Source organism: Anopheles arabiensis, chromosome X (assembly GCF_016920715.1).
Source record: "Anopheles arabiensis isolate DONGOLA chromosome X, AaraD3, whole genome shotgun sequence".
NCBI classification, from domain to species: Eukaryota; Metazoa; Arthropoda; class Insecta; order Diptera; family Culicidae; genus Anopheles; species Anopheles arabiensis.
The window spans coordinates 19,328,279-19,350,274 of record NC_053519.1 but is presented as its reverse complement, the minus strand read 5'-3'; the positions used below and the strand labels follow the sequence as shown (position 1 = coordinate 19,350,274).

At 51.3% G+C, this 21,996-nt stretch overlaps 1 protein-coding gene across 2 annotated transcripts in view; it reads left to right on the top strand.

The window, feature by feature from the left end:
- Window positions 1–19,745, top strand: part of LOC120905750 (neurogenic locus Notch protein) — a 74,710-nt gene extending 54,965 nt beyond the window's left edge. The window contains exons 7-12 of one of the 2 annotated variants that reach the window (XM_040316819.1): window positions 5,473–5,985; window positions 6,065–6,247; window positions 9,963–15,598; window positions 15,682–16,003; window positions 16,202–16,591; window positions 16,673–19,745. In XM_040316819.1, the coding sequence (XP_040172753.1) occupies window positions 5,473–5,985; window positions 6,065–6,247; window positions 9,963–15,598; window positions 15,682–16,003; window positions 16,202–16,591; window positions 16,673–17,208 (7,580 nt within the window). In that variant the 3' untranslated portion in view covers window positions 17,209–19,745. Of the gene's footprint in view, window positions 1–5,472; window positions 5,986–6,064; window positions 6,248–9,962; window positions 15,599–15,681; window positions 16,004–16,174; window positions 16,592–16,672 lie in introns of both variants that reach the window. The other variant, XM_040316818.1, reaches the window with a different exon arrangement.
- The last annotated feature ends 2,251 nt before the right edge of the window (window positions 19,746–21,996 follow it).

Genomic DNA, 21,996 nt, shown 5'->3' with positions numbered 1-21,996 from the left:
CTCACAAATACATTTTTATTTTGTATATGTATGTGTGTGTGTGTGTGTGTGTGTGTGTGTGTGTGTGTGTAAGAGCGCATGTTCTATCTTCACGGGGCGCTCAGGTTTAGATTTTCGTCGTTCTCGATTTCTTTTCCTTTTAATTTGCCATGTTTTCTCGAAATACGCACACGCAGACACACTTGCATTTTGTTTGTGCGTGTGCGTGTTAACATTCTTCGTTTATTACTTTTTTTTGTACCACACCACATCCCCTGTGATCTGTAATAACATTCTTTCTTACCGCTCTTGCCCCTTGAAGGAAGTGAACCGAAATGTATTTTTTCATACTTTCTTGTTTTCACTCTCTCTCTCTCACTCTCTCTCTCCTTCTTTCTCTCGCCATGTATTATTCAATATATTCCTCTCTAGGGGAGTCACCTCGATTCATCGTTCCTCGAAAGATCGTTGCGTTTTCCCTGCACAATATTCGCAAATCCGGCAATCGAAACAGATCGCCCCGAGGTAATCACGAAAGACGAAAGCGCTGCCCCCCAACACTACCGTCTTTCCAGCATTATCATCATCGTCATGATCATCATCATCATCATCATCATCATCACCACCACCACCACCACCATGATGATCATTTTCGGGTTGTCGGGTTCTATGGCGTTTTCAGGAGGGGCACGAGGAGCAACCTTTCAATTCCCAGGTTGCCGCCGCGGTGGCCAATTCCACACGCTCCGATCTCCATAAACTTCGAACGAGCAGAAGGCCCAGCGATGGCGAAAGGCTGGGCGCTGAGAGCGGGTGGGAAAGATGTGACGGAAGACTTGACTGACTGATTGAGTCGAAGATTTTCTCTACGTCCATAATTGCCCGGTTCCCAGTGGTTTGCTCATCCCCTGTGTGTGTGCGAGTGTCGTGTCTGGCGATCGTACCAGCAGGCCCACAACATGGGGCCAACGCAGAGCAGGCCCGTTGGAATTGGGCTTTAGTGCTTTCTTTCTCGCTTTCGGGCGGCCTTTCAGTTACTGATGCGAGAGCGAGACCATGAGTGAGAGCGGGTTCGTCGTCTAGGCCTAGGTCTTCCCGCGACGCTTCCGAGATACTGTACTGTGTAGCGACAACCATCCCTCAATAAAACGATGGCTCCTCCTGGCCGGAGTTTGGAAAATTCGGCCACTTTTATGGCCCTTTTCCGGAGCGGGGCTAGGTTTTGGAAATTAGACGATGACAACCAGCGCGGGGAGATGATGAGGATCAGCTCCTCAACTCTTTGGCGTGCTGCTGTGGTCTGTTGATTAGCCGGATGTTGTTCGAATGCGTACACCGGCTTGTTGATTGATTCTCTTGCGAGCTTCATTGTTTTCCCCCCGCCGACTCACATGCCTGCACAATCTCGCCCTCTTCATGCTCGTTATTCCCCCAGTTCCAGGAAGTGGATCTGGGAACATTGAATTTGTTGGACCGATTGGCGCTGTTCTAGCGACTCCATAAACTCTCCCAGTCGCATCGTGTCTCACGAAAGCCTTCGGCCAAAAAAATAAAAAAATAAAATAAAACAAAACGGTAGATTGCAGGATTTTCCGCTGAGCAGGATTTTCCAACGCGCCAGGCCCGGGACTTCCGGGTTTCGAGGTGCCGTGGCGGTCAGCGGGATTTCGGGAAAAGCCTTTCGGGTGTCACGAGCGGCACGTAAAAAGAAAAGGAAAAAGAAAGACACTGACGGTGCCGCTGCTGATGCGAAAATCAAACCATTTATCATGGTTACACAGTGGGCTCCGTTCCGTTTTGCCCCGCAGGAGAACGTGCGCTTAAGTCATGGTGCAGCCATTAAAAGCAGCGTAAAAGAAGGCGAGTCCAGGAGCCATTCGGAGCCATATCCTGTGTATAAGTCTCTGTGTGTTTGCACGGCCGCACGTTGTTCCGTCGGGCCGTCTTTTTTTTTATCGTCGTTTTCCAACGAAGCAAATCCGCCTCGAGCGGTTTAGGAATGGTGATTTCTTTCCCCATTTTTAATGTATGCTGTATGCTGTCTGGATCGTTCCCTCGCTCGTACTCTGTATCTCTATCTCTCTTCTTCTCCAAACGAATGTGTCAGTTTGTGCAGAACCGCAAAATTCAATCTTAGTTTATACCGGATCGGAGCGATACGTAATTGCAATGATTACTCCGTCCAGCAGCCACGGAGCCATCGGATCTCCCAGCCTCTACCGCTCGCTCTATCTGCGTGCAGTGCAATCAGACAGTCAGCCCGGGACGTGTAGCCTCGAGCTATGTTTTCATTCCGCGTGGCCGCCCCGCTCAGCGGTGACTTGATTTACACAGGCGCATTTTCAGTACGAAAGATTTAAGCGACGAACCCCTTTCGGGTGCCTGGTGGAACAAGAGTAAGCTGAATGCAACTTTACATTTGCCAGTTTGCAAACCAGCAATACAAATACTGTGCAAAGGTTTGCAACCGTCAGGAAGAAGGACGACCAGGCATAAAGTACACAACAATAAAGGCGCATCGGCATAATCGTTTTGTGTTGGGTTGTAGCTGCATCTGCATCTAGGTGCTTGCCACGGAAAAGCTTTTACTTTCGACCCGTTTTTCGGCAGGATTTTGTGCAGTACCTGCTAATGGACAAATCTAGATGGAGAGTGAAATAGAGAAATAGAGAAAGATAAAGATAGAGAGAGAGAGAGAGAGAGGGAAAAACAGGAAAATAGAGAGAGAAAAAGAAAATGTTTCGTTTCGGGGTCAAATTTCCTTCAAAAATCTAAATCTAAACCAACTTTTGGCCATTTTTTGCACATAAATGGCCGTATAGTGTGGAACGAAAATCAGGAAAAACGAGAAGAAATTCTAGCACCGCCTAGGACGATGCGTTGCCGGCTTTATGTTTTGTTTAATTTCCAACGGGACGGCTTTGATTCTTTCGGTCCTCTTCTGATCTGTTCCTTTTGTGTTGAGAAGCTGCTTTGCTTCTAAGATGCGCCTGTCGGTGCGGTCAATGTACTGCATTGCAGCTGTAAATTGCAAGGTTTTCTGTTTTGTTTATTGTTTTTTGTTCACCTTGAAATGGTATTTTTAAATCATCCGGGAATGAGATTGTCTGGCCGAATGACCCACAGAAAATGCAGAGCATTTGTATGGCTTCTATGTGATGCGTTTACAATGCATAACAGAGACCATACTAAAAGAAAATAATACAAATCGTCGATATTAAGGTATGCATTTTAATGTTTTGACGTCATAGATGGAGTGATAGCATAATTTTAGCAAACATAATTAATAGCGCAGGGGTAATGCGACAAATCCTCTTCCATAACAACATCAATTTCCTCGCCGAGTTGCTCTGGGTTTTGCCTGCAATGTTTTCTGCACTTCATGTTGCTATTTTTATTTTCACAAAAAGGAATTGGAATGTGTGATGTTATGGGTATGTCTGGTCTTACATTCAATATTCAGTCGCTTCTTTAATCCCTATGTGTCTAAAAAAATATGAAATCACTGTTGAATGGTGAAGCAGGAGTGAATGAACACACTTCGCATTCATCCGTTAGTTAAACTGCTCGAATTTTACCAAACAGGCAGCTATGTGTGAGTGTAAGAGCTGAAAAGAACACTGGTGTTGTTGTTTCTTTTGCCATGAAACGAAGCAACGGCGAATGAGCCCGCTAACGGATGAACGAACGATCAGCCACCGATGAATGGGATGCAAGAAAAATGTGTGCGTGAACGCAGTGTAATGAATATAGCAGGGGAAAAAAAAGATCACTTCCTTTCGATCAGATGTCGTTTATGGGAGAGAAACATGAAAAAGAATGAGAAAAAAGAGAGATAGAAAGAAAGAGCAAAAAGGGTGAATGAGCGAGCGAGCGAATGAATGTGTGAGTGAGCATACAGGCACAGAAAAGAAAGAAAAAAACAACCAATGTGCGAGAGGGAAAGAGAGCGATCGATGATTAATGTTAAGGCAGAAGTAATCGAGAGGGAATGAAACGGAAAGCAAGATATGAAACCGTGGGAAACTGTTCTTCCCTTAGCTTAGCGACCACGCAGACAAGCTGTTGTGGCTGGTGTGTGTCTGTCGCTGCCCGTGATGCTGTTGGTCCGCTGCTCCCTGCGTCCGTTCCGCAGCCCACACTCTCCTAGTGCGCACACGTGTGTATGTGCGCACTATGTGTGGAGGAATCGGGGCGTTTTGAATGGAACGATGGTGCGCTAGCGCGTTCGCGTTTTTGTTCCTTTCTTTCTAGACCTTCTCCTAGGCAGACAGGCCGGGTGCGACTCTTTTGCGCGGAGAGCTCTAAGTTCACCGCTCGCTGCCCATTCGAGATGAATTATTCGTTTCTATTTCTGTTGTGTGCCGCGCTTGCTCACACCACACCACTCCTGCGCAGTTGCCGTTGCACGCTCTCCGCTCGGGCATCAACATTTCTCTCTCGTTGTTAGATTTTGTTGCTGATGCTGCTGCTGCAATCAAAACCCTGTCCTTACGGACGATGTGTTCGTGTGTTGGTTCGGGTTGCTGTGCTTCGACCACTGCTCGATTGTTGCCCTCGCTAAACCACGGTGCCGGTGATGCCTTTTCCAAGCTGGCCGCTGCTTGCTGCCTCTTTCTGCTCATGATAATGCCCTCCGAATCGGGCTTGAAAATCTACGCACGTATGCGTGATCATAATGTTTTAATGTAGCAAATGTATCATGCCGTACACTTCCTTCAGGGGCGTTAAAGCTTTCCGGGGCTGTTGGTATGCCTGCCAACAATGCGCCGGACTGTGTTGTTACACCATTACGGCTAAATGACCTGTGCACGCGATGGCTGCGCATAGTTTGGCGCACCGACTGCTGGCGACCGTTGCTTGCAGCGCTGAAGAAGACGGTTCGTTTACCACAAAGCTCAAATCAAAATGGTCTGTTGTGTGTGTGTGCGTGCGTGTGTGTTGTTTTCTTCTTATTTGTTCTTAATCGTCAAACGAATTAATGGTCATCCGCGCACCGTGAGAGGAGGAAGGGTTTGCATGTTTGTTTGATCACGTCATGCATTGTAGGTTCCATCAATACGCTTTACAATCTTTCAGACACACACACACACACACACACACACACACACACACACACACACACACACACACACACACACACACACACACACACACACACACACACACACACACACACTTAAATGCCGAGAATATGCACGAACAGTATCACCGTAATTTCAGAGGCGAATAGTTGGACGACTACGAAATTCATTTGAACAGAGACATTGTCGGGTTCGTCGCTTGTCATCCGCAATGTTGGGTGGGGGGCACAATTCAAGTCATTCGTTCTATTTCTCTTACTCTATTTTTGGTGTTGTTATAATTTCATTTTAAATAGGACTGGATGCTGGATATGCTGTGGTATCCCACACTTTCCGCGTGCGCATACGTATCAAGTTAACTAATTGCCCACACACACACTCTCTCTCTCTATTTTTTCTCCTACACCAGGTTTTCAAGGCAAGAACTGCGAGGAAAACACGGACGACTGTCCGGGCAACCTGTGCCAGAACGGTGGGACATGCGTGGACGGCATCAACGCCTACCACTGCAGTTGCCCGTCCAGCTTTACCGGCGAGTTCTGCGAGAACGACGTGGACGAGTGTGCGCTGCGGCCGTCGATCTGCCAGAACGGGGCGACCTGCACCAACACGCACGGCAGCTACAACTGCATCTGCGTGAACGGCTGGAACGGGCCCGACTGCAGCAACAACATTGACGATTGTGTGGACGCGGCCTGCTTCAATGGGGCGACCTGTATCGACGGTGTCGGCAGCTTCTACTGCCGCTGCACGCCCGGCAAGACGGGGCTGCTGTGCCATCTGGACGATGCGTGCACGTCGAACCCGTGCCACGCGGACGCGATCTGCGACACCAGCCCGATCAACGGCTCGTTCACGTGCTCCTGTGCCGTCGGGTACAAGGGCATCGACTGCTCGGAAGACATTGACGAGTGCGATCAAGGTAAGTGTCACCAGAAGGGTGTCAACAGCAAGAGGCTTTAAGGCTAAAACTGATCCTTTTTGTCTATTTTTTGCTGCAGGTTCGCCGTGTGAGCACAACGGTATCTGCGTGAACACGCCCGGTTCGTTCGCGTGCAACTGCTCGCAAGGATTCACCGGACCGCGGTGCGAAACGAACGTGAACGAGTGCGAGTCACATCCGTGTCAGAACCAGGGCAGCTGTCTGGACGATCCCGGTACCTTCCGTTGCGTCTGCATGCCAGGTAAGTGTCTGTAGCAAATCAAGTGTGCGCGAAAGTAGACAGCGAACCCCACAGTGGAGTCTCTATCAAAGCTCCCGGTTCTCCACGGTCGTGGACTGTGTAGTTCGTGTGGCCGCTGTGTAATGCTCCTATCGCTCTAGAATCACATCTGGAGAGGTGTAGGGTGGGGGTAGACAAACATTAACCAACGACTGCGCACATGAAACCGGTTCCTTGCTAGGATGGGGAGTGTTTTTTTTTTTTTTTAAAGCAAAACGCTTTATGTTGTTCCGCTTGAGCCGAGCCGAAACCGCCCACACAACCACGCGCTCAAAGCACAGGACTCCTGCTAGAGCGGCGCGCACCGTTCGGTAACTCCATCTTGATGATTAATGTTGTACTTAGCGGAGTGGTGCCGTAGCGGCCGGATCAATTTCAGCTCGCCAGGCGGAAGTCCACTAACGCGTCCGAGGCAGCCGCGCGCAGATATGATAAATATGTTGATCCGCACCGCGCACTGACCTTATTTCGATCGTGTCGCCGGTCCGCCGATCTTGATTTGCGCGTGCTCCGCTCGCACAGGATCATTATTTCTGCTGGCCGAGCATGCCCACAGAAACAAAAGACGGGACGAAGCTGTGTGAGAGCGAAACTGGGGAGAAAAGACAAAAAAAAAAAAACTGGTCCTGCCTTGGACATGGTTTATTGTCATATTGCGCGGCGAGTGTGTCCCACGGTTATTGCTCTGGAGTCTGCTTTGACGAATTCTCGGCATTTCCCACACCGCCCCCCCCCCCTCTCCCCACACAGTGTCCGCCAGTATCTGCTCGACCAGCCTCTAGGAACAAGAAACGGAACGCGCCAACTCTCGAGAGTCGCGGTGGCCAATTTACATACAAATCACGTACGAACGACTGGATTGGCGGTGGCCGACTTGTGCTCTAGGCCCTGCGCAGCAACCGTGCCCGAGTCACCCGAGTTTTGCGTTTTGCGCCGACTCCTTTGGCCACTGTGTGTGCAATCGTATGCACCGCTCGCTGCTCCGGTGTATTGGCTGTGCTTTCGTTCGGAATCGGATTCCAGTTTTCCCATGCCCCACACAAGCCTCCCCCCTCGGAACGGGACTTCCATTCCACCCCGGGCCGCTCCAGTGTCCAGACTCTGTTGCATTCCTTGGTCAGCTCTTGCAGCGAGTTTGCGGGGTTTGCGAATTCTGGTGCCTTCCGTTCGCCCCGGGTCGTCCCCCATTAGGCCGCGCGGTCGCGCTCGTCATTCGTCGCCGTTGGGAGCGCTTGGCACTGCAGCAACTATTCCTGTTATGCTCTTCTTTGGCAGTTAATTGGGTGCAGTCTGGTGGGTTTTTGCGGTTTTTCCTACTTCTCCTCCCCCTACACACATACATACGCTCACGTCGTAGCCAGTGGAGTAATTTTTCACGGTCTTGTTGTGTTCTTGGGGTACGCCTCGGCGAGAGACATATTCTGGATATCGCAGTTATGCAAATCTCATGATGGACACTCGGTTCCCTTTCAAGCAAACGCCGAAGCGAACATCGTAAACGCGGCGAAACGCGTGCAATCAAACCGTCATATAATGATGATGCGGTTTCGCGCACTTCGCCCTGGTCCCCTTTCGCTCGGAAATAACGCACATACCGGCGTCGTGTCGAGCGGGAGCCTGGCTGTGGTCTCGCGAGCGTGTGCGCGCTCGCACACACATCCGCCCGGAACGTTTTGGGCTGTGGTGCGGTCCGAGTTTCGGCCGGCGGGGAGGGCGAAATGAATGTTTGCATTCCATCCTCCCCATTCCGATGCCATTAGGTCGGTATGCCTTTCTTCTAATTCGGTTCGCAGGCTTCAGGCATGGCACATAATTTGTACCTTTTGAGTGACGCAATGTCGGAATGAAGAAAGCAGCAGAGAGAGCTAGAAAGTCAGATACAGAGAGAGAGAGAAAGAGAGAGAGAGAGAGAGAGAGAGAGAAAAGAGAGAGAGAAAAGAGACAGAGAGAGACGGAAGGAGAGAGAAAGAGAGAAAGAGAGAGGAAGAGAAAACATGCATCATTGAGAATACCCCCATCGAGAGCTATCTTTTGTTTGTTCTCATGAAGTCGTCCATGAAATCTGAACCGGAGCTAAACGCTGGACCGAGCGTTTGAGTTCAAGTGACGCACGTTGTGCAACGTGCGGTGCCAGTGGAAAATGGAAAATGAAATTGACATTATACAATTCTTGGTTGGTGCAAACATCTTGAATTCCAAGTCCAAGTTCTTGAAGAGTACTCGATCATTGCTTAACAAAGTGTTTGAGAAGTCCTCAGTCGATATTATCAAATGTTGTAATGTCCAAGCAATCGTTATTCTAGTGTGCCCAAACGTTCAAATCTTTTTCGGAAATCTTTAGGATCTACGGAGTTAACACCCCTATTAAGCTTAATTTACTCCAAAGACTGAAGTTTGTGTTATTCTAACAGAGTCTTCAACACAGTATTTGAGAAGTTGGCATTTCGCAACTATGATTACTCGACTTCATCGCTTCATATATGTCTCTCGCTTTGAGTCGTCACTCAAAAGAAAGTTTGTCAAAAGAAATGTTTATAATTCAAAAGAAATGTCTATAATTCTAGTCTAGTTATAAGTCTTGTAGTAAAGCAGACTGTTTGAGAACTCCTACGGGACATTGTGTAATTATAATCACTTTGGAAATCGCATTAGAGGGTTCTCTATTCTCTTGTGATACTTGTTGGCAGTGCTACAGAAAGTCACTGTCAATGTCATAAAAAAATCTGTCTGAAACAAAATCCATATCAGCGTCACGTACTCAATTATGATAATCAGAGGTAATACTCAGAACGGTTTGTGTGACCAATACATGCTTCATGACATTTTTGCGACCATCGCTTGATCACTTTTTTTTACTGTGATCAGTTTTGCAAAATGTCACTGACATAGTCATGACAAATTCCGAGTGAAATAAAATCATGTCAGCGTCACGAGCCCTACTGTGATGATCAGAGGTGAGCCTCAAACAGTTGTTGCGACCATCACATGCTTGGTGACATTGTGTGACCAACTCTTAGTCAGTCAGTTGGTTACGACATTTTCAGTCGGTGATCATTGCGATGGTCATGGAAGATATACGGTGTTTGCGAGTGGTTCCAAGAAACATAATGAGCATGTTTTCGCGCTCTGTTTGACCCGACAGATAATCAAAACAGACAGAGGGAGAAAGCATGCTCATTTTGCGTGACCAAATGAGTGACCAAGAGTTGGGTGCTAAATAAAATATCACCAAGCTTGTGATTGGTCCACCAACTGTTTGAGTCTCGTCACTGATCATCTCAGTTATGTACGTGATTTAATTTGAGTTTCGTTTCAGTCATGAGTGTTGATGACTGAAACAGTGGCACTTGGCAGCACTGTTCACAACCAGAAAATTTTATGATTATGCTTGCGCCGGCATTAAGCTCAGCTTATCAGTCAGAGTATCACGCTGGATTCAAGAATTCGCATGTCGCGTTCGGCATGTCATGACGCACTTTTATTGAGTATCAGCAATGAGCATGAAGCTACCACGGATATGTTTTCGTTGTTTTCGTTGGTGAAAATCTCGCGATGCTCATGACATTTTGACATTTTTACTCTTTAATTTCTACATTTATATAATGTCAGCTAGTATATCTAACATCCCTGAGGAACTCTCCGCTTAATGACGCTCTTTTCTTTGCCCATGTTTCAGGCTACACCGGCACGCAGTGCGAGATCGACATAGACGAGTGTGCGACGAACCCATGCCTGAACGGAGGCATCTGCCGCGACATGGTCAACTCGTTCAAGTGTACGTGCGCGATTGGCTTCTCGGGGCTGCGGTGCCAGATCAACATCGACGACTGCATGTCACAGCCGTGCCGTAACGGCGGCATCTGTCACGACTCGATCGCTGGCTACTCGTGCGAATGTCAGCCCGGCTACACGGGCCTGTCCTGTGAGACGAACATCAACGACTGTCAGTCGAACCCGTGCCATCGGGGCGCTTGCATCGACGGCGACAACTCGTTCACCTGCCTGTGCAATCCGGGCTACACCGGCTACCTGTGCCAGATACAGATCAATGAGTGTGAATCGAATCCCTGCCTGTTCGGCGGTCACTGCGAGGATCTGGTTGGCGGGTACATGTGCCGCTGCCAGCCGGGCACGTCCGGTCCGAACTGTGAAGTTAACGTGAACGAGTGCCACAGCAACCCGTGTCGGAACGGGGCCAAGTGCATCGACGGCATCAACCGGTACACCTGCCAGTGCGTGCCGGGCTACACCGGCTTCCACTGCGAGACGAACATCAACGAGTGTGCGTCGGACCCGTGCGCGAACGGAGGCGTCTGTATGGACCTGGTGAACGGGTTCCGGTGCGAGTGTCCGCGCGGCTACTTCGACGCCCGCTGCTTGAGCGACGTGGACGAGTGCGCCTCGAACCCGTGCATCAACGGCGGCCGCTGCGAGGACGGCGTGAACCAGTTCATCTGTCACTGTCCGCCGGGGTACGGTGGACGGCGGTGCGAGATCGACATCGACGAGTGTGGCTCGAACCCGTGCCAGCACGGCGGCATCTGTCGCGACGGCCTCAACGCGTACACCTGCCAGTGCATGCCGGGGTACACCGGGCGCAACTGCGAGATCAACATCGACGACTGCGTGAACAATCCGTGCCGCAACGGGGGCTCCTGCATCGATCTGGTTAACGGGTACAAGTGCGTCTGCCGCGGACCGTTCACCGGGCGCGACTGCGAGTCCAAGATGGACCCGTGCCAGCCGAACCGCTGCCGGAACGGGGCCAAATGCTCACCGAGCCCGAACTATCTCGACTTCGCCTGCTCCTGCACGCTAGGCTACACCGGCCGACTGTGCGACGAGGACATCAACGAGTGTGCGCTGTCGTCGCCGTGCCGGCACGGTGCGACCTGCCGGAACACGAACGGCTCCTATCACTGCATCTGTGCGAAGGGGTACGAGGGGCGGGACTGCACGATCAACACCGACGACTGTGCGTCGTTCCCGTGCCAGAACGGGGGCACCTGCCTCGACGGGATCGGCGACTACACCTGCCTGTGCGTGGACGGGTTCGAGGGCAAGCACTGCGAGGTCGACATCAACGAGTGTCTGTCGATGCCGTGCCAGAACGGCGCGACCTGCAACCAGTACGTCAACTCGTACACCTGCACCTGCCCGCTCGGGTTCAGCGGGATGAACTGCCAAACGAACGACGAGGACTGCACGGAAAGCTCGTGCATGAACGGGGGCACCTGCATCGACGGCATCAACAGCTACAACTGCTCCTGCGAGACGGGCTACACCGGCTCGAACTGCCAGTATCGCATCAACAAGTGCGACTCGCAGCCGTGCCGGAACGGGGCCACGTGCCACGACTACGAGAACGACTACACGTGCCACTGCTCGTACGGGTACACCGGCAAGCAGTGCCTGGAGTACGTCGACTGGTGCTCGCAAAATCCGTGCGAAAACGGTGCCACCTGCACGCAGCAGGAAAACACGTACCATTGCGCGTGCGCCGCCGGCTGGACGGGCAAGCTGTGCGACGTGGAGATGGTATCGTGCAAGGATGCGGCCGCACGGAAGGGCGTGGACGCGAAGCACCTCTGCCATAACGGGACGTGCGAGGACTTTGGCAACTCGCACCGGTGTCGGTGCGCGCGCGGCTACACCGGATCGTACTGCCATCACGAGATCAACGAGTGCGAGTCGCAACCGTGCCGGAACGGGGGCACGTGCAAGAACCTGATCGGCTCGTACCGGTGCCAGTGCCGGGCCGGGTTCCAGGGCCAGAACTGCGAGCTGAACATCGACGAGTGCAAGCCGAACCCGTGCCGAAATGGTGGCATCTGTCACGATCTCGTTAACGGGTACAAGTGCTCCTGCCCGCCCGGCACGATCGGCGTGCTGTGCGAGATCAACACGGACGACTGTACGCCGGGCGCCTGCCACAACAATGGCAGCTGCGTGGACAAGGTCGGCGGGTTCGAGTGCCGCTGCCCGCCCGGCTTTGTGGGGGCCCGGTGCGAGGGCGACATCAACGAGTGTCTGTCGAATCCGTGCTCGAATCCGGGCACGCTGGACTGCGTGCAGCTGGTGAACGACTATCACTGCAACTGCAAGCCGGGCCACATGGGCCGACACTGCGAGGTGAAGGTGGACTTCTGCGCCAACAGCCCCTGCCTAAACGGCGGACAGTGCTCGACGCGCCAGTCCGGCCATCACTGCGTGTGCGCCGACGGGTACTACGGGAAGAACTGCGAGTTCAGCGGCCACGACTGCGACTCCAATCCCTGCATTAACGGGCTGTGCCAGATCGCGGACGATGGTGGGTATCGGTGCGACTGTCCGCTCGGCACGAGCGGCGTGAACTGCGAGCTGGACATACTGGACGAGTGCACATCGGCGCCGTGCGAGAAGGGCGCCCCGTGCCAGAACAAGCTGGGCGACTTCGAGTGTCTCTGCCCGCCGAAGTGGAGCGGCAAAACGTGCGGCACGTACGATCCGCACTACCACGGCTGGTACGATACGACGCAGCAGCAGCAGGGCGGCCGTGGGCACAAGCATGGCGGCGCCGCCCTGCCAAACATCTACGCGATCGACCTGGAGTACCAGCGGTCGCAGTGCGTGAAGAAGGGCTGCCGGGAGAAGCAGGGCAACCACCGGTGCGACGAGGAGTGCAACACGTACGCGTGCGACTTCGACGGGAACGACTGTTCGCTCGGCATCAATCCGTGGCTGAACTGCACCGCCAGCATCAACTGCTGGGAGGTATTCATGGACGGGTTCTGCAACGAGGAGTGCAACAATGCGGCCTGCCTGTTCGATGGGCGCGACTGCGAGAAGAAGCTGCAGCCGTGCAATCCGATCTACGACGCCTACTGCCAGAAGCACTACGCGAACGGGTTCTGCGACTACGGCTGCAACAATGCGGAGTGCAACTGGGACGGGCTAGACTGCGAGAACGAGAAGGAGCCGGCCCAGCTGGCGGAGGGTGCGATCTCGATCATACTGCTGATGGATGCGGCCACGTTCCGGCTGAACGCGATTCAGTTCCTGCGCGATCTGGGCCACCAGCTGCGGACGACGGTGCGCATCAAGAAGAACGCGGCCGGGATGGAAATGATCTACCCGTGGAAGGGTGGCACCGCACTACAGGGCCTGACCGACAGCGAGTTCGGGCGGAAGCACCACGTGGTGTACACGGAAACGCGCCAGATCGGGATCCAGGTGTACCTGGAGCTGGACAACCGGAAGTGCATCGGGATGAGCGGCGCGGAATGCTTCGGGACGGCGAACGAGGCGGCCGAGTTTCTGGCGGCCACGGCCTCGAAGCACTCGCTGTCGAAGCAGTTCCCGATCTACCAGGTGAAGGGCGTCAATCCGGACGACGATGGGCTGCCGGGTGCGACGAACGTCAACTACGTGCTGGTGGGCTTCTTCGGCCTGCTGCTGATGGTGTTGGTGACCGTGCTGGTGGTGAATCGGAAGCGTGCCCACGGCATCACCTGGTTCCCGGAGGGTTTCTTCACCGCAAACACGAACGTGCGGCGGCCGTCGCGCCGCCGCCCGGACGGGCAGGAGATGCGCAACCTCAACAAGAATCCGTCGATGGTGGACATGGTCGTGGCGAACGGAGGCGGCCATGGCAGTGCTGGTGGGGCCGGTGGCCACGGTATGATGGGGCATGGGCAGCCGTGGTGCAACAGCGACGACGAGTCGGAGATGCCGACGGCCCGGAAGCGCATGCGGGCGATCGACCAGGGCTACTCGAGCGACCACACGGCGATCACGGACTACGAGGAGACGGAACCGCGCGTCTGGGCGCAGCAGCACTTCGAGGCGGCTGACATACGGGACCATCCGGCAATGATGACGCCGCCGACGCACCACGACGGCGATGTGCGGGATGTGGATGTGCGCGGCCCGTGCGGCATGACGCCGCTCATGGTGGCGGCGGTCCGGGGCGGCGGCCTCGACTCGGGCGAGGACATTGACTCGACGGACGATTCGGCGGCGCAGATCATCTCGGAGCTGGTGGCACAGGGCGCCGAGCTGAACGCCACCATGGACAAGACGGGCGAAACGTCGCTCCATCTGGCGGCACGGTACGCGCGGGCGGACGCGGCGAAACGGTTGCTGGACGCGGGCGCGGAAGCGAACAGCCAGGACAACACGGGCCGGACGCCGTTGCACGCGGCGGTGGCAGCGGACGCGATGGGCGTGTTCCAGATACTGCTGCGCAACCGGGCGACGAACCTGAACGCGCGCATGCACGACGGCACGACGCCGCTGATACTGGCGGCGCGGCTCGCGATCGAAGGCATGGTGGAGGATCTGATCCAGGCCGATGCGGACATCAACGCTGCGGACAATAGTGGCAAGACGGCGCTGCACTGGGCGTCGGCGGTGAACAACGTGGACGCGGTCAACATACTGCTGACGCACGGTGCGAATCGGGACGCGCAGGACGACAAGGACGAGACGCCCCTGTTTCTGGCGGCGCGCGAAGGCTCGTTCGAGGCGTGCCGGGCCCTGCTGGACAACTTCGCCAACCGGGACATTACCGACCATATGGACCGGTTGCCGCGGGACGTGGCGAGCGAGCGGCTCCATCACGACATAGTGCGCCTGCTGGACGAGCACGTGCCCCGGTCGCCCCAGATGGTGACGACGATACCGGCGGGTAGCGGGGCGGGCACGGCTGGCGGCGGCGGCGGTGGCAACACGATCATGTCGCCGACGCACGCCCACATGATCACGCACCCGACCATCATCGCTTCGGCGAAGCAGAGCAAGCAGAAGAAGCAGCGCCAGCAAAAGATGAACGGCGGTGGCGCTGGCGGTGGGGGCGGTGTAGTGGCAGGATCTTCGGCACAGGCAGCCGCGGCAGCACAGGCAGCTGCGGCGGCGGCAGCGGCAGCGGTGGCCAACATGGGCGGCGGGCTGTCGCTCGGCCAAAACCCGACCAGCCCGCAGGACGGCAGTTGCGGGGCGGCCGAACTAGTCGCGGGCAGCATGCGGCGAAAAGCGGTAGCAAAGAAGCCGACCGGTGCAGCGAAGAAAACATCCGGCGGCGGTGGTGGCGGTGGCTCCGGCGGTGCCACTCCCGGGCACGGTGGGCTGACCGAGCTGGGGCTGGCGGACGATCAGCTCAGCTCGGTCGAGTCGCCGATCGCGAACCTCAACAGCCCGTACGACTCGGTCAGCCTCTACTCGAACGCGATGACCGTCCACCAGCTGGACGCGATCAGCCCGAACGGGAGTGGAGCGGTTGCCGGCAACGGCATGATGCCGAAGAAACCTCCCAGCTACGAAGACTGCATAAAGGTAACACAGGCTGCTCGCAGCATTTGTGCTTTGGTTTGTGTGATTTAATCGCTAATGTTTTTTTTTTTTTGTATTCTTTGCAGAGCGCACAGTCGATGCAATCGCTGCACAATATTCAGCTCGACAACTACGGCTACTCGCTCGGGGGCAACGTCACCGGTGGCGGCGGCAATCAATTCTCCGACCTGCTCATGAGCCAACAGCGATCGCTGAACAATGGCGGAGGGGGAAGCGGCGGTGGCGTCGGGTCGCTCTCGTCCAGCGGTATGGGCCCGGGCGGGAACAACCTGATGCACACGGCCATGCACACGATGGGCGAGAGTGGTCTCAGCCCGCCGTACTCCAACCAGTCGCCACCACACTCGGTGCAGAGCAACATGGCGCTCTCGCCTCAAGGTTATATAGGTAAGTGTCGCACTAATCCGCTCGCTGCTGCAGCTACGCTCTTCCCTTCTGCAAGCTTACTAACACTTTCTCTCTCTCTCTCTCTCTCTCTCTCTCTCTCTCTTTCTCTCTATCTTGCTTTGTTTCAACCTTTCTCGCTTGGTTTGTCTCGCTGCGTTTGGCGCACTACAGTGTCTCCCGATCACAACGCCTTTGCAGGTTCTCCCTCACCCGCCAAAACGCGCCCCAGCCTGCCGACCTCACCGACCCACATCCAGGCGATGAGGCACGCGCAGCAGCAAAAGCACAACATACAGATGATCTCCAGCAGCAACCTACAGCAGCAGCAGCAGCAGCAGCAACAGCAGCAGCAACAGCAGCAGCAGCAGCAGCAGCAGCAGCAGCAGCAGCAGCAGCAGGGTGGCAACAGCTTAGGCTGCAATGGTGGAGGCGGCCCACAGCAACAGCAGATGGGCGGTGGGTTGAGCAGTAGCAACGGGGGCAATACCGGCAATGCCACCTCGAACAGTGCAATGCTGGCCGGGCTGCAGATGAACTTCGTGAACGGTTCCAGCGGGCTCGAGCTGGCCGGATTCTGCAGTCCTACTGGTACGTTAGACAGAGCGAGAGTGCGAAACAAGGGAATGAATGTTCACTAACTCCACCTTTCTTTTTTTGCCATATTTCTAGGTCAAGGATCTCAAGCATCGACCTCACAGAACACCACCGGCACGACCAGCTCCGCGATGACGGTTGCGTCCGCGCACCTGTCGCCGCTGAGTCAGCAGCAACAGCAGCAGGTGTTGGCAATGGTTGCACAGCAGCAGGCACAACTGAACAGCCAGCAGCAACAGCAGCAGGCTCATCATCAGATGCACCAGCAACAGCTACAGCAACAGCAGCAACAGCAGCAGCAACAGCAACAGCAACAGCAACAGCAGCAACAGCAGCAACCGCAGCAGCAGCAGCAACAACAACAATCATCCTTCTACCAATATCTCACCCCGCCGAGCCAGCACAGCGGCGGCGTGACGCCCCAGCATCTGGTGCAGACGCTCGACAGCTACCCAACGCCATCGCCGGAATCGCCCGGCCACTGGTCAAGTTCCTCGCCGCACTCGACGTCCGACTGGTCCGAGGGCGTGCAGTCGCCGGCCAACAACGTGTACGTAACGAGTGCGGCCGGCCACCAGGCGAACAAGGGCTCCGAGGCGATCTACATCTAGCGCGGCTGGTGCGGACGCATAGACAAACGAAACTTTGGGTTACGAGGGGCCGCGGAGCCGAGTGGGTTTGAGCCATCGTTTGTGATTGGCTGTCCCTTTCCTGCCCCTGGCACAACACCCGAATAGAATCTTGTTGTTGACGTACTGCGCGTTTTGTGTGCGCTTTTGTTTAGGTTATGCTAGGGCTGTTAGGTGTTAGGGCAAAATCCTCCCTGTCCTTTATTTGCAGACAAAACATGCGCAATCCTGTAGGCGAACGGGGAGGAGGGCAAAGAGAAAGATACATTTTATTTTATTTTCATTTTAAAGTACACTCGACAGAAGCAAACGTATTATATAAGTTTTAATGAGAGATATGCGCGAATGTGTATAGCAAAATCTAAGAGGGAAGAAAAGGACTAAACAATGGCGCTGTAATTGCACATATCTGTTTTTAGTGCGTAGTGTAGCAAACGTGCTAGCTTGTAAGTTAAAACGCAGAGTTGCTGGTATAGAAAAGATGCTTCGCAGGAGGATGCCCAACAGCAGGAGCAAGATGGGAGAAAAAAAGGAGCAGACAGAGGAATAGAGAAAAGTGAGGAAGCCTTTTTTAGACTTTTTTTACAAACATAATTTAGGGTTATCCTTTTTTTATAGTACGTAGCTGTGTAACTTAGCGATCCTTTGGTGCCGTATACGTTCCGAGTGGTGCACGCGCATTTTTTTAAAACTAAAAACAAAACTTCGCACCGACTGCTATAACGAAAACAGATCCCTTCCGCCCCGGAATGGTTTGGTTGGTGTTCGCTACTGCATTTGCCGCGCCACCATTACCACTCCGCAGCTGGGGCCAGACGATGGTGGGGTTCGATTTTGTACATAGAAACTGTTTGTTAATTGTTTGTATAAGCTCTGTGTGTGTGTTTTTTTACGCTCTCTTCGACAACACACACATCCATACACAATCTCACTGTCCCCTTCCGGGACGCGCAGCATAAAAGACTATCCCGGAAGAGTAATATATTTTATGTTATTACATAGTGCGCTTTTACAAAGGTTATAAGAGTGTATGTGTGTGTGAGGGAAAGAGGGAGAGAGAGAAAAAAGAGATGGAGAGAGAAGAAAGAGAAAAGAGAGAAGAGAGAGTGAGCGAGAGGAGAAAAATAGAAACAATGCGACGGGCGATCAGTCCTAAACCTTCTTCCCTTAAATTCATTCACAACGGGGTTGACGATCGACGTGTGTACTTTATGTTTTATATATTTTTTTTATAACCGTGCATTATTCACGTCAGCGGTGCAGCGGTAACGCTGCAGCTTACTACACAATTATAAATCCTGCAGATGCCGTAGCCAACGTTGTCTCGCATGAGCAAAAGCATGACAGTTGCTACTAATCAGTTGAATTTTTATTATGTTCGCACCATTTCCGAGATACTTTTGTCTAATCGTGTGAAGGGGAATTCGTTCCAGAGGAAACGCTAAGCCGCTTCCTTCGTACAAAGCGCCCCTATACGTTGGCAACGAAAGATATTTTCGATTTAAATTTGAATTCTTTAGATTTTTCTCTTCAAAAAACACCCTCCACACAACCCGTCCCGCTATTGTTCCATTTTATTAGCTTAATAATTATTACACGAGCAACAACAAAAACATTTTATCATTAAACTAGCCGCTATATTACAAAAAAAATCTAGCCGCTAAGTGTGTAGAATATTCAAATAATTGTCGTAATCTCTTAACGCAAACAAACAACTCACTTGTTAGTAGTTTATCTTTGTTTCGTTTAGTTGTGAATTTTAAGCAAGTTCTCTTGTTTTACTTTTCGAGTGTGTCTAATGCAGCACACACACACACACATACGTACGAGGGCTGCTGCTGCGTGTGGTCCATCGCACTGTGCCGCAATTCAGCAGCACATAACAACAACTCTTTCTATTGCCCAATCAAAAAACTCACTCCACTTAAAGAGACGAAGTAGAAAAAAATGGAACCCCTTGATCAAGCAAAACAGTATACACCGGTGTGTGTTTGCAGTTTTACTCATATTTTATTCCGTTTATTATTTAGCAGACTAGTGAGGAAGGAGAGCGCTTCTCGCCTTGAGCCCTTGTGCGAGTTGTTGTTGTGCGGTGTGTTTGCGAAAGCGTTGAATGCAATCAGAGAGCATGTGGAAGTATTTTAGCCAATGATGAGCTGCAAGGGCGTGTTAAAGAATGCAAACATAAAACATGGAAACAAAGAGCTTAATCCTCACTGCAGCAGCAGCAGCAGCAGCAGCAAATCGAACTTTTACTTATGTTTAATGTACGAACAAACATGATTGAATCGTGATTATCGGCCCAACTTAGAGCCCTGATAGAGGAGAACAGGAAAAGGGTGTGCAAAGTTAAGTCGAATGGAACATAAAAAATGCAAACAAGGCAAATTATGACAACCACGTACATGAATCGCCGTAGCATCTTTGGTAAAGTAAACGGCCGAAGACGATGCGGTTAGAAAGCGCAACAAGTAGATGCAGGAATTTTAAATAAAATATCTTTTAAAAATAATAGTGAACTTTTCGGTCTTGTAGAGTTATTTATTTGGGTGTTGTTTGACATGCGAAACATTACTTTATTTATTAGGTACATTCGAACAATTTGTCTTCTTCCGAAATCGTTCACGTCGAGGTATTCACAACATCTAGTTTACTCGGCAAGGACTCAATTAGACTCTCAAGTGTATTCTAACCAAGTGGTTAAGGATGCAATTTGGCTCTTTCTGATGCTCATCAACAACACGTTATTGAGTATTACTTCAGAAACTCCAAGCTATATTACGGAATATCAGCAGAGTTAGGGAGTCCTTTTTGTCCTGCTTATGGCATAGTATTTGTAAATTTCATATTAAGACCATCACACGGTTACAAAACTATCGTTTTTAGGCTGTCAGTATTAATGCATTGCATTAATTATAAAGCCATTATGAAGGTACGCACCGGACCAGAGGTTTGAAGACCATGGGTCCTGTATTGGAGTACTGTTGAACCGTTCAACTGTACTCCCATAGTAAAAAAAATGTTTTTCTTCCCTTTGCGAGGTTATATTGCGGTTCGGCTTCAGAGTCCAGTTTCTGGGCTCTCTAAAACTAGTCCGCAACTGGTGACTTTATACTCACCAACTTCTATAAAAACTAGTTCCGGCAACTTAGGCCATCTGTTCTTTTTCTGTGAAGAAACATCTTTGCTAGGTTCACGTTTGTGCTTTCTGATAGCTCTGTTTTGTTTTGTTCTGGTTTGCCCGGTTTTCCTTTACTTTATAGAGTATGTATGTTACTTTATCTTTTGTATTGTTTTATTTGAATTCATCGTTAGTTTTGCCTTTTGCTTTTATCCTATCATCCAATCTTTTATTGCGCTCAAGAGTTGTATGATCTCCAAAACTTCTCTTTTTCTGTTGGAAAGAAAACCTTCCATATGTGTAATATCCACAATGGATATTTTGAAATGGAGATACTCAATATCGATCAAATTAATATGTACCCAGTAATTAGTATTTTTACCTTGGCAAAATTACATTACTATGCAGATTGTGTCTAGTTTGTTTTCACCAGTTTTGTCTCCTTGTATTCTATCCATTCGTTATTATTATCATTATTTCGTTTCGGTCTGTTCTTGACTTTGTAGTAGTTCTCCTTGTGTGCGCTAGTTAAAGCTGTGAAATTTATCAAATTTTTCAGTTTTCCCGTATGTAATTATATATTCTTCCTCTATTGCCGTGACAATTTGTGGTGTCTCATTTATTTCTTGTACATAGATGGACATCGTATCCAACGCATCGTTCGGATCGAACGGATTCATTTCGTACATAATGTTTTGTTTCTCGATTGTGCACTTGGCTGTGTATTCTTGTGCATTAGTATTATTTGTTTAGGTTCTTACTTGTTGTGGTGCAGTTACGTCTTTTCTTGTTGCAGTTGTTTTTTCCTGTGATTTTGGAAATTCATTATGTTTTTTTTAAATTTATTTATTTAATTATGTCAATTGGCCGCCTAAGGCTTGACAATATTTGGCTTAAAAACTAAGGAAAGGTATGAATGTAGCGGGGTTAACGAATTACGGAGTGGGAAGGGTGATAGTGTTGCGATACAAGGAGCAGAAACGAGAAGGTAGTATATGGTAGTCGAAGAGATCGAAGTGGCCATTAAAGGTCGCTAACGCTCGTAGGAGAGGGTCATTTAACGGGTAACGGGTTCGGCGAAATTCAATGTATGGCGGAGCTCTGAGGCGTATGGGACGAGACGGAACATAAAGGGGTATACGCGACAAAAAGAGATAAGGAATCAAGATCAGAGAAGAGAAGACTGGCAATTAAATGGGACTGGATGATGCAGTGCCTGACTTGGATAGGTTCCAAACTAAGTAGACGACAACGGACATGGTATGGAGGATAGACGACTGATCGGGAAGGAAGCGGCGATTAGAGATACGGGTAAACTTGCGTTGGACTTTCTCTAGCCTTGCCATGGCAGTGATACCGGGTGGAAACTAAACGACTGCAGCGTATTTAAGAGTGGGATGGATACAACAGCAGTCCTTGTACTTAAGACTTAAGACACATTACTTCTCTTATCTCGGAAGCTGAACAAAGAATCAATCCAAGAGCTTTGTTGGCTTTTATTTAGGACGAATTTGACACGTAAATTAAACAGTAATTTTTCGTCCAACCATACACCGAGGTATTTGATGGATAAGACGCGAACAAGTTGAGAACCACAAATGTAGTTATTCGAGAGGACTTTATGGTGTGAACGACCAAACGATATGATA